This window comes from Polistes dominula, unplaced genomic scaffold (genome assembly GCF_049000335.1).
Source record: "Polistes dominula isolate Pdom_NZ unplaced genomic scaffold, Pdom_raw_medaka contig_483, whole genome shotgun sequence".
NCBI lineage: Eukaryota > Metazoa > Arthropoda > Insecta > Hymenoptera > Vespidae > Polistes > Polistes dominula.
The window spans coordinates 1-16,897 of record NW_028301036.1 but is presented as its reverse complement, the minus strand read 5'-3'; the positions used below and the strand labels follow the sequence as shown (position 1 = coordinate 16,897).

Below are 16,897 nucleotides of genomic sequence, written 5' to 3'. Positions count from 1 at the left end.
GAAAGCTTCATTTCAAATGCCGAAAAATAAAATCCGTTACTTCATATAGTCCAACCCCTCCTTAAATCCGTCTATTTCTAAACTCAGTCTCTTCTACTATCACCATAACTTTCAAAATAACCATTAATTAGATATTAGTTAATGATATTTGTCATTATTAAATATACCTGCTAATGATGCGATAAGGAAATTATGTGAAATTCTTTAAATGTAATTTATATTTAATTATTTTTGTTTTAATATATTTTTATTTTTTTATTTATTTTTTAAATTTACTTTCATATTTACAAAATCGAAAAAATTATTAATTTGGTAATTTATAAAACTAATATACTTCAGTTACTACTGTTAGTAATATTTAAATTAGATTATACTCTTATTACTTAAACTTTTATCAATTATATTTAATATCTTTATTTTGTTATTTTATCGATATTTTTACAAAAATAAAGTATTTGCATGAATGGTCAAATTTGTAAAGTTAGTTTAATTTTTTTACGTCAAAGATTTTATATATATATAAGACCAGAATAGGAGTGATTCAAACAAAACGGTCAAGAATAGCACAAAGTGTTGTTCTGAAACGAATTTATTTCTATGTCAACCTTATTTCCTATATACAATATTTACAAAATGAACAATATAATATTACCTGAAACGAAAAACGACAATTATGTCTATTCTTCACTTTTATCACTCACTTTCTTAGTCTATTAAATCTATCTATCCTTTTTAAATATCTAATCTGATTTGTATATGTAACGTCTTTTCTCTCTTATTTATATCCCATCTGATCCATATACGTTACATCTTTGCTTTGTCTCTTTTGTTTGTGTATCCAATTAGGTTTATACACATAACGCCTTTCCTACTACCTTCCTACTTATGAAAGCGCGCGTAATCACAAAGGAAGAAAGTACACTTTCTTTACATATATATATAATCTTTTATTTTAAATATAGAATTTTGTTAGAATTCTTATTTATAAAATTTAGAAATAAATAAACATTTTATTAATAATTTTTTTCAAATTATTATATATGATGTTACATTTATTTTTCCCTATTACACAAAAAATTGCAGAAAAATACTTTAAAAAGTCTTTCTTTTATTATGGCTAATTATCTATTTGCATTTATTTTTTCATTATTACGAGTCTTAGATAATAAATACTGAAGTATAATCTTTCAATTTTAGTTCCTAAAAAGTTATCAATTATTTAAGATATGTACTTGAAGTTGTAATCACTTGACCAACGAGTTAACTTTACGGTTCGTGATTTTTAGTGGTTCAGTGTTTTTATTTCTCAAGCAGCGCCCCATCGTGTTGGTATTATCTTACATAAAGCACTTTATACAGATATGAACGAATACTCCTGATAACAATAACATTTTAACGTAAGAGACAATGTCCGAGATCACTCAAAGGGTCCGACACTTTACAAACGTTTGTTTCGCACCAATATGTTTCGAAAACTCTTAAGTTTGATTGGGATTTTATTATATATATAATAATATATAGTAATAATATATAGTAATATATATATATTTGATATATAATTATTACATTATAAAAATATTATAATTATATTAAATTCTAATTATATTACAATTATATTATTCTTAATCCATCTTACTAGCTAGAATAGTACCGTATGCGGACGAGATAATAGGAGATCACCAGTGCGGTTTTAGGAGAAATAGATCGATTACAGATCAAATTTTTGCTATTCGGCAGATCTTAGATAAAAAGTGGGAATTTAACCACACGGTACATCAATTTTATAAAGATTTTCAAAAAGGGTACAACTGGGTAAAACGAGAAAAAATGCTACAAATCCTAATACGACAGGGGATACCAAGAAAATTGGTCAACCTTGTTCAACTTTGCCTAAAAGAAACTAGGAGTAAAGTAGGGATAGCCAACCAAATGCCGAAAGCTTTTAGTATTCATAGCGGGTTAAAACAGAGGGACGCATTGTCACTCCTTTTGTTCAATTTAGTACTAGAATTCACTGTCAAAGAATTGCAGAAAAGTAAAGATAGTCTACAGTTGAACGGTACAACACAATTGTTGACATACGCGGACGATATTGCTTTGTTAGGGGACAATGAAGAGTTATTAATTTTTAACGCGAAAATATTAATAGATAATACTAAAGATATGGGACGGCAAAAAGGCGCGAAAAAACCCCAATATATGATAACCGATAAAGTTCAGAATAAGCTTTGTACTGGAAATTTGGTTGTCCGGGATAAAACTTGTGAGCGGGTCAGCAACTTTAGGTATTTAGGATCGATCATAAACCAGACGAACGAAATTAACGAATAACTTAAGAAAAGAATCAATTTAGGCAATTCATGTTTTTATTCGGTTAACAAATTACTCAGCTCACGGTTGCATTCTAGGCGATTAAAAATCAGGATATACAGGACAATCATCCTGCCAGTAGTTCTTAATGGTAGCGAATCGTGGTCGCTTACGATACGGGACGAAAAGAAATTTAGGGTTTTCGAAAACAAAGTTCTTCGTAAAATCTTCGGTGCAAAACGTGATGAGGAAAGGGGCGAACGGAGAAAACTCCATAACGTTGAAGTACATCGATCGTACAACAAACCGGACATTATAAACGTCATAAAATCACGCCAATTAAGATTAGCTGGTCACGTGGCGACTATAAGGCAGGATCGAAAGGCGCACAAAATATTGGTCGGTATACCAAACGGGAAAAAACCATTAGGTAGACCAAGACGTAGATGGGAGGATAATATTAGAAGAGACCTAAAAGAAATAGGTACGAAGACCGCGAATGGAAAAATCGCGTTCAAGGACGGGAACAATGGCGAGATTTGGTATTTGCGGCAATGAACTTTCGAGTTTTTAATGCTAATTAATAATTATAATAATATTATTAATATTCTTAATCTTTGAATAAAATATTTTCTTTCATTAATATCTACAGCTTATTCAAAAAAAAAAAAAAGAAAAAAAATAATTAAAATAAAACATGTGTGCATATTACACGTGTTAGAAGTCAAACTTTCAAAAAGCTAAGTTTCGAGAGAAAGAGACAAATGCAGAGTATCAAGAGTAAGATAATTATAAAATTTATTTATTATAATATTATTACCATATATAATAAGCGTCAACCGTATGTTCTCTAGGTGGAATAGCTGATAAAGAGTACACTTTTTCAAATTCAAGTAATAAAAATGGAAATGCTGAATGCAATAGTCTTAAATAGCACCAAAATCGTAGGATTTTTATCAAGGGAAATATAATTCGTCGTAAAATAAGTTAATATAGAATATCTTTTTTTTTGAAACTCTGTTATAAAATTGTATTTCTTACTATGGTTTTCAATTTGTCGTTTTCATCTACATTTTTGGACTGTCAAACAAACATTTTAGGAATGACGAAATAAGATGTTACGCAAAACATATGGAATATACTGCTGGGCTGAACGAAAATTCTGGTATAAATTCAAATAGAGATCTTTTCGAGAAATACTTTTTAAACTCCATAGCCTGTCATACTTCGAGACCCTTATTATTTATAACATTTTTTGTCCTTATTCTTTGGATCACAAACTTATCTTTCTAAATACTCTCGTCTAAATAAAGGTCTGAACAACGAAAAATTTAAAAAATGCATTGAATCGTATCACTCTCTCAGCTTATCGAACTGTATAAACAACGAGTCTCACTTTGGGCCACGTGGTAAACTCCACCGATTCACGCTGGGTATTCAGCCTGTTAAAAATGTTTTTATTTGATTAAAAAATTAAGAGAAAATTTCTTTAATACGTAAATATTAAAATAATTAATATAATTTTTTGTATTCTCGGGTTAAAACAAATCTTTGTATATTTTTTATAAAAACATATAAAAATTAAATTTAATAGACATATTTTGTCTTTATGAATGAAATATATTTTATGAAGAAGCAAAATAAAAATGTGACAGTAATTTACTTGCTTTTGAATGGAATTTTTTCAGCTGCTCCTAATGTATTTTATAGTTTTATCTAATACTTTTTCTCTGATGCATCTCGTAATCATTTTTCCCTATTTTTTTTTGTAAAATATTGCAGACAATACAATTGTTATATTCTATATATTTTATAATTATTCATTATAATATTTGCGATATAAAGAATTAAATATTAATTTTTCAATAAAATAGAAACATTTTTAAGAATAGAAAAAGATGACACGTTTGGTAAAAAAAAAAACTGACCACGCACCTTCTTTCTTTATTACGACCTTCGATTCGTTTGTACCTTATTCTTTTGTCAAATACCTACGTGCTTATCTCTGTTTATTTTTTTACCTTTCTATCGCTCGTACCTACAAACATTTCGAGTATCGAAAGAATACGTGTCCACGCTTTGCAGTATGCAGTATAGCTATATTCCGCCTCATTCTCTCGCAGGCTAAATCCTATATGTTTGTCTCTTTTTCTCTCATTATTTAGTATAGCAGCCGTTTCATAGCTTCGTTACATAGCTTCGTTACACAGTTTCGTTACATAGCTTCGTTTCATAGCTGCGTTACCGTTTATTTACTTTTCAGATCACTCCCATTCTAAAGAGTTTTCACTTCAAAAATAAATTAATAGAAATGGGGTTTTTATTTGTCTATTTTAATATTTGTAAGTATAATTTCATAAAATATTAAAAATTTTTTAGTATATTGTGACGTTTAAAATTTTCGCAGTAGAACAGTTAAGTCAAGAGTAACATTAAATCATTAGTGTATATAAAACCAATAAAACTATTTTCAATAATTCGCATAAAAGACAGGTTATCGCAATTTTCAATTTTCATGATAAATATTCGTTTAGGCGAATTTTAGTAAACTAAACAAAACGAAAAGCAAAATTTATTTTCAGTATTTAAAGAAAAAATTATCCTATATTAGTCAATTAAAAATATTAATTACACTAAATAATAATTTAATATATTAAAAACTGAACACACATTTCATAACTAACATAAACTTATCAACTAACAAAACAGACTCAGTAACTAAAAATATAAAGAATTGATTAAAATAAATTATGTATATTACTAATTATTGTAGTTTCTTCCTGATGTTGAAATGTGAAAATACTATCAAAAAAGTTAAAAAAACGAATCATTTTCTCTTGTTCGAATAATTAATCCACTCCCTAAACAAGAAAACGTACGGCATTTCAAACATCAATGAAACGATGTAAGAACATATGTATGTTACTATAACGATTCCTAAACCAGTAATTGCCTATAAAAGAAAACAAAACAATATAATGATATTTAATTAAAATTCATATTAATCTATCAACACGATGAAACAAGAAAAAATAATACATACGTTTGCTAGATTATCAAAATGCACGGTACTTTTACTTAAAAAGTTAAAAGAAAGTATAAGAAATGGATTTAAAAGATATGCTGAGTAGCTCAATCTGCACAACGGAATCCAACATTTCCAGCATAGAATACTTTTAACTATACCTACAATATAAAATGATTTAATTAATAACGATTACAAAGTAATAATATCCAAATAAAAAGAATCGAATTATATTTTTATTTATACCTCCATTATTTGTAGAACATGCTATAATTATCCATGAAATACCAATTGACCATACTGTTCGGTTAAGAGCAGTATAAACAGCAGCAGTTAAACCTGATATTCTGTTCGGATATAATCCAAACATTGCCAATATATTGCACAGACTGCCGAGTAACCAAAATAATAATATCGTTTTCTAAAATCAATTATTCATATTAGAGTAAACATTAATATCATCAATATGCATATTTAATGATAAAAAATTGTTGAAGAAAGAGACGATTAGTATAATCTGCTTACCTTTTTCAAATGTAATGTATTATTTAATTTAGAAACAATATAAGCAGTGATCGCACCAACGAAATAAGGTCCTATTCGAGTCAATGGTGAATAGTACACCATTATTACAAGACGGAATACTTTGTCCAATCTATAAATCAATAAAACGCTTATTTATTTGATGAAATAACACTTTCATTACAGCGTATTTTGAGAAGAATATGATTCTATTAAAATTTGCTTTTGCATATTAATTGCTGATTAGTACAATTGATTGAACGGTTAGTTGTACATACGAGTTATTACGTGGTCAACTAATATTTAAGTCGCTAATAATGATAGTGTTCAATTTTATTATATGTATGTGGGATTCCCCTTCTTCTGTTAGTCTTCCTAAAGGATATCTAACGAGTAAAAAGGAAAGAATTCCGCGGTGTTATTAATAGGTTGATGTAGAAAGAAAAACCTCTCTTCACGGATATGCAATATATTTAATATAAAGAAGTAAAAATACAGTGATGGTAAAACGCCTTCTTTGCTCGGCTACTAAACGATGACTGCCTCTTGGTTCCTTTTCTTTAATTTACTTCCTTGGGTGACGCTCTTTCTATCGTTATTCGGCTGTTTATATTACATAGTTTATCCTTTGCCTAACTATATCCGATAAGTACTCTCTGGCCCACTCATGCTTAAGTGTTCTCACTCACATTCTCGCACCCCACACTCGGCCATTCTGCTATTTCTTCGGTCCCCGAAGAAAACCCTTCGAACGGTTTCATATAATCTGCCGCCGTTGTGGTTATTTTTGGTCCTTCACCTTCACCCACACGAATCACCTCATATCTATTTTTTCCTTTACATCTAGATATTTTGTACGGTCCTAAAAATTTCTTTTGTATTTTTAATCCTGCACCAAATTGCGTACGTTTTATCGCCACTAAATCGCCTTCATTATATACAGTCGCTTTCTTACATTTACGGTTATAATTACGCCGATTCTCTTCTTGAACTTTTAACAAACTTTCTTTAGCTGCTTGTCTTAATTCTATACGTTCGTCTGAAAACTGCGCTATTGCTTCCTTCTCTATTAATGTTAAAACTGTCAAATCTTCTCGCTGTTTCATTTTCGTACCGAACATTACCTCGAAAGGTGACCTATCTATGCTACGCTGATGAGTACTATTAATCGCTCTCTGAACTTTATCTACATGTTTATACCATTTATCTGGCGCATCTATTGATAATTTAGTCAATACCGAGATAATAATGCGGTTGACCCTCTCGACTTGACCGTTTCCTCTTGGTATACCGGTGGTAGTTAAAATATGTTCAATGTTTTCTGCCATACAATACTCTTTAAAATCTACTGATGTGAATGCTGTCCCTCTGTCTGTTACTATACGCGTCGGGTTACCGAACGTCCTCTGTTGTATCGTCAATTTGTCTATCGTCTCTCGTGAAGTCGTCGACTTAGTCGGATATAACCAAACAAACTTAGAAAATCCATCTACGATAACCAGAATATGTTTATACGTCTTGTTCGTCGCCGTCATTGGTCCTAAGTGGTCAATATGATAAGTTTCAAGTGGTCTATCCCCCTTCGGTATCGGTTCTAACAAACCTTCTTTCTTTCCCTGCTTACGCTCTGCTAATATACACGGTATGCAACAACTAACTATTTTTTCTATCTTTTCATTTAAGTTTGGTACATAAAATTCCTCTTTCACTCTTTCAGCCACTTTACGTACAGAAAAATGTCCATTCTCGTGAATCTTTTTAATTACATTAACCTGCATGCTCGTAGGTAACACTATTACCTTTTTGCCGCTTACATTTTTCATTAGAACATTATTTTCCAAAAAATAGTCTTCGTATGGCTCTTTTTCGACTATTTGACGTATAACACGTAACCTTTCCTCCTCTTCCTGTTTCTTTCTAATATTCTGTAAAAGCGTGTCTTCGATACATCTAACTGGAAAACGACTAAGCGCGTCTACATGTTTCAATCTTTCTCCCGCACGGTGTTCAACTTCATAATCGAATTCTTCTAGTGACAATGCCCACCTGGCCACTTTAGGCGCTAAATCCTGTTTTTTAAGTGTCTTTTGAAACGCCTGACAATCGGTAACTAATTTGAATTTAATCCCTAACAAATAAACTCGAAACTTCTGAACTGCCTTAATTATCGCCAAAATTTCCAACTCGTATGAGTGGTATTTTCGCTCGGCTTCTGATGTTTTACGACTCATGTAATAAACTGGATGAAAATCGTTTTCATTGCTGTACCTTTGCAATAATACGGCACCTAATCCATCTATACTTGCATCTGTATGTAACTCCGTTATCGCTTCGGGATCGTAAATACGGAGTACCGGTTCTTTAGATAATAGATATTTTAACTGTGAAAATGATCTTCTTTCGTCTGTATCGAAAATGAATGCCCTATTCGACTTTAACAAATCTGATAATGACCTTGCTATCTTTGCATAATCTTTAATGAATTTACGGAAATATCCTGTTAATCCTAAAAACTCTGCACCTGCTTTTTATTTCTTGGTTCCGGAAAATGTTGTACTGCCTTTATCTTCGCTGGTGATGGGCGGATATTCCCATCCTGTATTATGTGACCTAAAAATTCGATTGTCTCCTGAAGGAATTTGCATTTCTTCCAATTTATAATTAATCCACTTCGCGCTGCAACTTTCAATGTTTCTTCTAACCTTTCATACGCCTCCTCGTTATCAACACCTGGGATAATAAGATCATCCATATACGTTATCACTACTTTTCTTCTTACTAAATCGCCAAAGACCTCATCAACAAATCTTAGAAAACTAGTAGGGCTATTGCATAATCCAAAAGGTGTTTTAAGGAATTCAAATTGACCGTCTTGAGTAACAAATGAAGTGAACTTACAACTATCTTCCGCGATTCTAACATGAAAAAATCCATTCTTAAGATCAATTATCGAGAACACCTTCGCCCGTGTCAACGCATCGATACAATCCTCGATTAATGGCATTGGAAATCGATCCCTTATTATCTTTGCATTTAATCTACGAAAATCAACACAAACTCTATACGTTCCGTCTTTCTTTGGTACTACCACTACCGGACTACTATATTCGCTCGTACTTGGTCGAATTATCCCTTCGTTTAACCACTCATCAAACTGCTGTGCTACTATATTCTTTTCTTTCGGAGCTAATCTCCTCGGCTTGGAACAAATTGGAATACTATCTGTTAATGTTATTTTAGTCTCCGTTCGGGCATCTATTCCAGCATTCGGTTCATAATTCTGTATTAATTTCTCTACACGCGTCTTATATGGCATCTTTACCTCGATTTCATTCGTATCTACATAACTTATTCTCATCATTGCACTAATACTCTCGACTTCCTTGTCTGCGCTCTTATTGTCTGTACATGTTGCATTCTCACTCTTATCGCAGCTACCATATTCGCTTGGCTTGATCGATTCATTCTTAGTCGTATCGCTAGATCTTTCGTCCGATCGTTGTATTTTTATCCGCCCTTTATTTATACGAACGTCCAACTCTCTTAATAGTTCTTTTCCTAAAAGAACTTCGTCACCCATATCTGAAGGACCCACTACAAATACATCCGTCGCATACTTATCGCCTTCGATATCGATATTTGCTTCAAATTTCCCTATCGGCTTGGTTATCGCGTTACCTAATCCTGTAAATCGTCGAGCGGTTTCACATAACGCTGGTTTCCCTATCTTATTATATATCTCTGAATTGATTAAGTTTACTTCGCTTCCTGTATCTAATAACGCATATACAAATAAACCATTTATTTTAATCGCAATTCTATCCGTAAAAGTGTGGAGACAATTGACGCTCGTTACATTTTTCGCTGGTTGACTCGACTTATTACAATAAGGTGCTATGTGTCCGAAGTCATTACATTTAAAACATTTGCGTCCCTTGTTTCTATCTGGGCATGCACGAAACCTATGTTCTATCGAGCCACATCCGTAACAACCATCTCTTTTTACCGTTGGTGACGAATTAACGCGCGCCGTTGCCACGTTTCTTTGTCCCCCCTTTCTATCTCGCATCCCTTGTCCAATACCTTCTTTTATTTTCTCGAATATTTCGATATTGCTTTTTAGCTCTGTGAGCGTTCGTGACCCATACAAAACCGCCTTATCGCGACGATCGCCTTGTAAACCGTTTGCTATATATTGTATAAGAGCTATTTCATCGACATTGCCTTGATTCGCGATTTCTCGCATACTGTAAATGTACTTACGACTACTTTCGTTTGGTTGTTGCCTGCGCTTAAATAATTGCGAATGAATCGTTGCCTGATTTACCTCGGTTTTAAATTCTTTAAGTAAACTACGCTTTAAACTGTTCCATGACTTAATTTCTTTTTCGAAGGTGATGAATTGCCTTGCCGATCCCTTCAGCATACGCTTTCCGTACACAAACTTTTGCAACTCGTTCCAACCCAATACTGCACTGGTATCTTCAAAGTCGTTGATCCACTGATCTACTGGTAGCATATCGTCTCCGCTGAAGTATGATAGGCTGTCTTCTACATCCCTTATGGTGAACAAAGCTAATCGCTGCGTAGTGGCCTCAACCGCTCTTCTGTTGTTTTGTAAATATCTATGCGATCCTTCTTCTCGTTCGCTCTCGAATTCGGATTCTTCTTCCTCGTCTTCACTTTCTTTAATCCCCATCGCGTCTTTTAAGCGATCTCTAAGCGTCTGTTTGTTACCCACTGTAGATAATCCTAATTTCTTTACTGCATTCTTTAACTCTATCAACTTCATTGAATCAATCTGTTCACTTGTGTAATTAATTATTTCTTCTTCTTCCTCTTCTTCAGCTACTTTATTTTTACCTTTGCCTTTCTGTTCCGGCTTTCGTCTTCCTCGTGATGTGCCTTCGACGATCGTTTCGTCCAACTCTTCACATCCACTCTCTTCTTCTCTCTCCTTTGTTTCATATGTTACCTTAACTTGAGCCATCGTTCTAGCCTCTTTACTTACTTTTAACACTTACTACCGTCTTACTATCTTACTGTTACACCAACACTACCGATTACTATGCAACTTTTAATCTAGCATTCACGCGTGGTCCACTTTTACGCGCAACGCCCTTCTTCAACTTTTAAATCGGATTCACACTGTTGGTAACCGTAACACAACTTTACAACTTAAAACAGCTTTACACGACTTGATATTGCAATCGTGAGACCTATTTTCTTTCTATAATCCCGGCTGCGAGCCCCCAAATGTGGGATTCCCCTTCTTCTGTTAGTCTTCCTAAAGGATATCTAACGAGTAAAAAGGAAAGAATTCCGCGGTGTTATTAATAGGTTGATGTAGAAAGAAAAACCTCTCTTCACGGATATGCAATATATTTAATATAAAGAAGTAAAAATACAGTGATGGTAAAACGCCTTCTTTGCTCGGCTACTAAACGATGACTGCCTCTTGGTTCCTTTTCTTTAATTTACTTCCTTGGGTGACGCTCTTTCTATCGTTATTCGGCTGTTTATATTACATAGTTTATCCTTTGCCTAACTATATCCGATAAGTACTCTCTGGCCCACTCATGCTTAAGTGTTCTCACTCACATTCTCGCACCCCACATGTATAATCATTAATATTGATATTTACGTTGGTTCCCAATCATAAATGTATGCTACAACTCCAGTAACGATTATCGATGAGGTAAACATCAGACTCATCAAACCGGCTGCTACTGTGAAGTACCTGAAATAAAATTTGGTTTATTAATGTTATTAAGATTGTCTGAGGGTTTTATATTTTTTTATACACAAATATGTTAATTACAAAGTAAAGATATTTACATTGAAGATAAAAATAACAGGAAAATTAAAATCATGTAGTATTGCGTGTCGATTGCCAAGTACCAGCTCCAATTCATACACTGGAGAGATTATTATTCATAAGAAATGTTATACTTAATATAATAAATTTTTACTTAAATTATTGAAATTTTTCATATCATATCCTCTACACTAAAGAAATTTTGAATATAAAGAAGATTTCTCCACCAATTTTTTTCACAAGTTTGGAAGTTCCGTTCCGTTATAGGAAAAAGGGAAGTGTTTCTGTTTCGCATCATATTTATTTGCAGTAATCCGATTATAGCCATGAATGTAGGTGTCAATCTACAACATAAAAGTAGCGATAAATAAATGAGATGTATTTTAAATTATTATATTTTAATTTTAGGCTAATAATATACTTGTGATTTTCGGAATTAGATGTAAATATAATTTAATACACTAAAATGTAGCATTAACAAGAATTGTCTTACCTTATAAATCTTTTCAGAAAAGCGAGAAAATATAATTGGATAAATTTTAAATAATTATACGGTTTACTACGTATACTCTTGCCCATGTCTCTTTTTAAATACAAGTAAGTGACCAGAAAAGCACCAAAACATAAAAATGTATCAACTGCAAGGCCCCCATTGAATATCAATTGTTGGATGAAATTCTCCGAACTTCTTAGAAAATATGGTTTATTGTCTTTGAATAAACATAAAAGATTAAAAATAAAATAATGAAGATAATCGTATTAAATTTAAATGAAATCTTTTATATTAATATAAATCAAACTCAATCATATTCATTAGTAATTTACCGTAAAAATCCCTCGAATAAAAGAAATATATGTATAATGATAATCCATATCATTGTAAGAGATCTTAATCCGTGTATAACCGGAACATCTGTATCCTCAGAATATGTTTTAAATATTATTTTAGTGTTTGAATATACGGAAAAAGCCAAGAAAAATTTCCAAATAAAACTTTGGTATTTGAATTTTTTTATTTTATCCTTGTTATCATCGTTTAGAGTTTGTGGATCTTCTAAAAACATTAACATTAAGATATTAAATAATTACCTGTTCATCTAAAAGAATAAACTATTATAACCCTTTTGTTACTAGTTACCAATACACATATCTTATTCATGCAAAGATTTCGTATGAACTACCAAAAAATATTAGCGTTGTTCCTCATCCTTCAGTAGAGTACGTACAAAGGATTTTTTATAGAATAATATTTACGTTATAATATCTTATAACAAAAGGGTTAAAAATTATTAAATAAATTTACCTATAGTTAGAGACTTACCATTTTTAGGTTCCTGAACGTATTGTTTATCTTTTTTTAAACTTTCTTGGTGTATCAGAATATCATAGATCGTTCCTATTATCATAAATAGAATTGTATTTGCGACTATTACACTAAAAAGAGTAAGTAATATAAAAAATATAAGTATATTGTATATTTTATGAGGGACTTTTGTAAAATATAAAAGAATTGTTTACATACGCCATTATAATAAATCTTCCACTTGACAACCATTCATAGTCATCGATTAGATCTCTGACTTCAACCAATGAAAAATGGGCTAAATATAGTTCGTCTTGAAGAATAGTCCCATCTTTTAAGGAGATTTCTACTAGAGTAAAAAGTTGATCCTTCGAACATGATGCTGGCAAACACATACCTAATACTATTAAGTTCTATAAAAGAAAATAAAAAGATTTGATTGAATTTCTAAAATCACTTATATTTAATTTTTAATAGAATCTTACTTCGTTATCTACTACAATGTGATATTGCATAGTGCTATTATGTCGAATATTAGCGACAAAATATTTCACTTCCAAAGGTGGAAATTCATCTTCGATGGGACGATATTTCGAATTATTTTGTAGTACTTCTTTCGATAAACTTAAAGGATTTCTATTTTCGACATCTTCGCACTGGTCTTTACTACCGAACCAATAATTATTTCCATAAATGAATCCAGATGTGGGTCTGCCGCTTGCGTCGATTACTTGACAAAACAAAAATAAAATATAAAAATCATCCGTTTAGTTATCAAATTTAATTTTGATTTGCCGCTTAGGATGATAAAACCAGTAATGTGGTCGCAAATATAATCAATTTTAAATGAATTCTTTTTTTTTTCATATAGAGTTGTATAAAATTATGAATACTTTGTCTCACTTTCTATTTCGTATTTTTTTTTAGAAAATTTCATCTTAGTACGCGCAAGTAGTTTTGCAAAAAAACAGTTGAAATTTTATACAAAAATTAAAAATTTCCTTCCTAAAGTTGTTTATTATATATTCTTAAAATGTTTTTATTATAGTGATTCACTGACATTATATAAATGTAAACTATAAAAAATTGTTTATTTATCTTGTTTAGCTAGCTACACTCGATTTTAGAATTCTTACAATTTCTGCTGCTTCAAATTTATAATAACTAAACATATACTCATATATACAGTGGCGGCAGTATACTTACGTACACTGTACATTTTTAACTTTTTAAACTTTCTTATGTTTCTTTCATACTTATCTATCTGATTATATGTTTTATTCCTAAGAAGTTTCGATCGTTAAATATCTAACAACAAAAAGCGGTTTTATGAATTCCAAAAAATAAAGCAGTTTTTAAATATTGTACTCTGATGTATAGATTTCGTAGCGGGACAACTGCTTACGTACATAGAGATATGTCGTATTTAATGCGCAATTTTGAGAATGTAATCAGCATTCTTTAGTTTTTCATCGACAATTTGAATAAGTTAGACGTGATTTAAAGTTTTTCGCATTGAGTAAGCTATAAAATATAGCGCTAGAACAACGACGATTAGTGCAACGTCTTCGCAAAAGTGAAAAATCATATCGTCAAATATTTGCAGAACTGGAACTGTCAGTTATGGCGTGTCATTAAGCAATCAAAAATATTGAATATATTGGTACATCGGACAACACTCCTTGTAAGTCAAGTACTTCAAAAAAAATGATAGAAGAACGGAGTGAAAAAGTTCATCGTCTCTTTGAAGGTGATAGATTAGAGAAAACTGCAGTCGATATACACAGAGAGATGACTGCAAATTTACATACTAAAATAAGTGTAAGGACTGTTCAACGACGACTAAATGAATTTCCATTAAATGGGCGTGTTACCAGTAGAAGACCATTCATACCAGAAAAGAATTGCAGGGCCTGGATTTCCTTCGAAAAAGAGTACATTTATTGGACACTCGAATAATGGTCCAAAGTTATACTTACGGACGTATCCAAGTTTATTTAATTAGGTTTTGACGAGAAAGTGCTATGTTAGACGTCTGAGAAGTGAAGAATATAAGAAATATTGTTTAAGACCTACTGTAAAAGGTGACGGTGATTCGGTATTGATACGGGATGTACTGATTATAAACGGTACGGACCCTATTCACCACGTCGAGGGTATTATGGACAAATTTAGTTATCTAAATATTGTAAAGAATCAGTTAGGTACCATTTGCTGAGGAGTATATGCGTGCATGATTGGATTTATCAAGCGAATAATGATCAGAAAAACGCTGTACGTGTTGTAAAATCTCTTTTAAGTGTAATAAAATATTAGTTTAATGAAGTTGCTAGCTATCAAATACTAATCATATTAATTTAATTTAAGTTAATTTAATTTGAAAATATCTATAAAAATATAAATATTTCCGTACGTACGCATAAATGTGTCCGCAAGAAATTTTACTTAGGAATAGAAAATATTAAAAATTATCTAAATATGAACAATTAAGAATCCTTGGTTTTTTTATTTAATAATGTACGCTTGTTGGTCTTATAAAAATTTAAATTTGTTTTTTTATATCTCTTGAATGAACATATATACAACGATTTCAATACGATCTTGGTAGGTTAACGTAAATATATGGCCATTATTGTACATTGTTGTTTGAATAAAATATTCATTCGAAATATATTGTTTATAATGAAATGAATAATTATTTTCTTCAATAATATTTCAAATCTCTAGTAATAGAAATTATATTTCATAACTCTCTACGTACCTCTTAAGCTCCATAACATACGCTTATCAATGGCTTGTCAGAAATTCAGTGAGTTCCTTACAGCATTTAGTTGAATTTAATAGTTCTGCGTTTGCTAGCATCCCATAAACTGGCAATGTACTCCATTCTTTTGTTCTATTTGCTGAACAATCATTTAAAAACAGAATAAATACTGTAAAATACTTGAATCAATTGAAACCCTGAACGTGCCATTTTTACTGTGTAATTTTCTTCTAGTTACTTTTATAACAATACTAAACGAACATAAACTCTTGAAGTATATCCGTTAAAAAGTTATCACAAGATCTAAATTGAAGTGTAACATCTTTTCAAATGCTAAAAAACAAAATCCGTAGCTTCTTATAGCTCATCCCTCCCTGAATCTGTCCTTTCATAAATTCATTCCCATCTACTATCACCATAACTCTCTAAAAGTACCATAAATTCTCTTACTACAACGCGCTCTCGAACCAATCCATTAATATGAAGGACTCAGTTTTCGTATGTCGGTCTTTGCGACTGTTTTTCTATTGGACAACTAACTAAAACAGATAATAAATTGTAAATAAAATAAAAATATGAATTTTTTAAATTTTTTTAGAGTAATTTAATTTTTATGTTACATATCCCAATAAATTCCATGTAAAATTAATCGGTAAAACAGTAATAAAGATGTTATAATAAAAAAATACAGAGAGCTTATATTTACGCCTTTCGAGTATATTGATGGATTTGTGAGAGCGTATATATACGCCTTTCGAATATATCGATGGATTTGTGAGAGCGTGTATATACGCCTTTAGCAATCAAAGTTTTAATAAGATATTAGTTAATAGGACAAATACATTTATGTATTAGGCATTATTAATTATACCTCATAATGATGCGATAAGCTAATTATGTGAAATTCTTTAAATGTAATTTATATTTTATTATTTTTTTTAATAGATTTTTTGTATTTTTTTTTTCTAAATTGACTTTCATATTTAGAAAATCGAAAACATTATTAATTTGGTAATTTATAAAACTAATATACTTCATTAAATATTTTTAGTAATATTTAAATTAGATTATACTTTTTTATTACTTAAATCTTGTATCAATTATATTTAATATCTTTATTTTTATATTTTATCGATATTTTTACAAAAATAATGT

General features: G+C 31.1%; 1 protein-coding gene across 1 annotated transcript; it reads right to left on the bottom strand.

The window, feature by feature from the left end:
* Nucleotides 1-5,010: 5,010 nt before the first annotated feature.
* LOC149031838 (nose resistant to fluoxetine protein 6-like) lies at nt 5,011-11,775 on the bottom strand. Its single transcript, XM_089174559.1, has 6 exons — nt 11,696-11,775; nt 11,502-11,597; nt 5,861-5,990; nt 5,582-5,756; nt 5,354-5,496; nt 5,011-5,263 (listed from the first exon to the last, which is right to left on the bottom strand). Exons 1-6 carry the CDS (start codon nt 11,770-11,772, stop codon nt 5,138-5,140), a joined length of 747 nt encoding a protein of 248 aa, XP_089030685.1. The 5' UTR covers nt 11,773-11,775; the 3' UTR covers nt 5,011-5,137.
* Between the last annotated feature and the right edge of the window lie 5,122 nt (nt 11,776-16,897).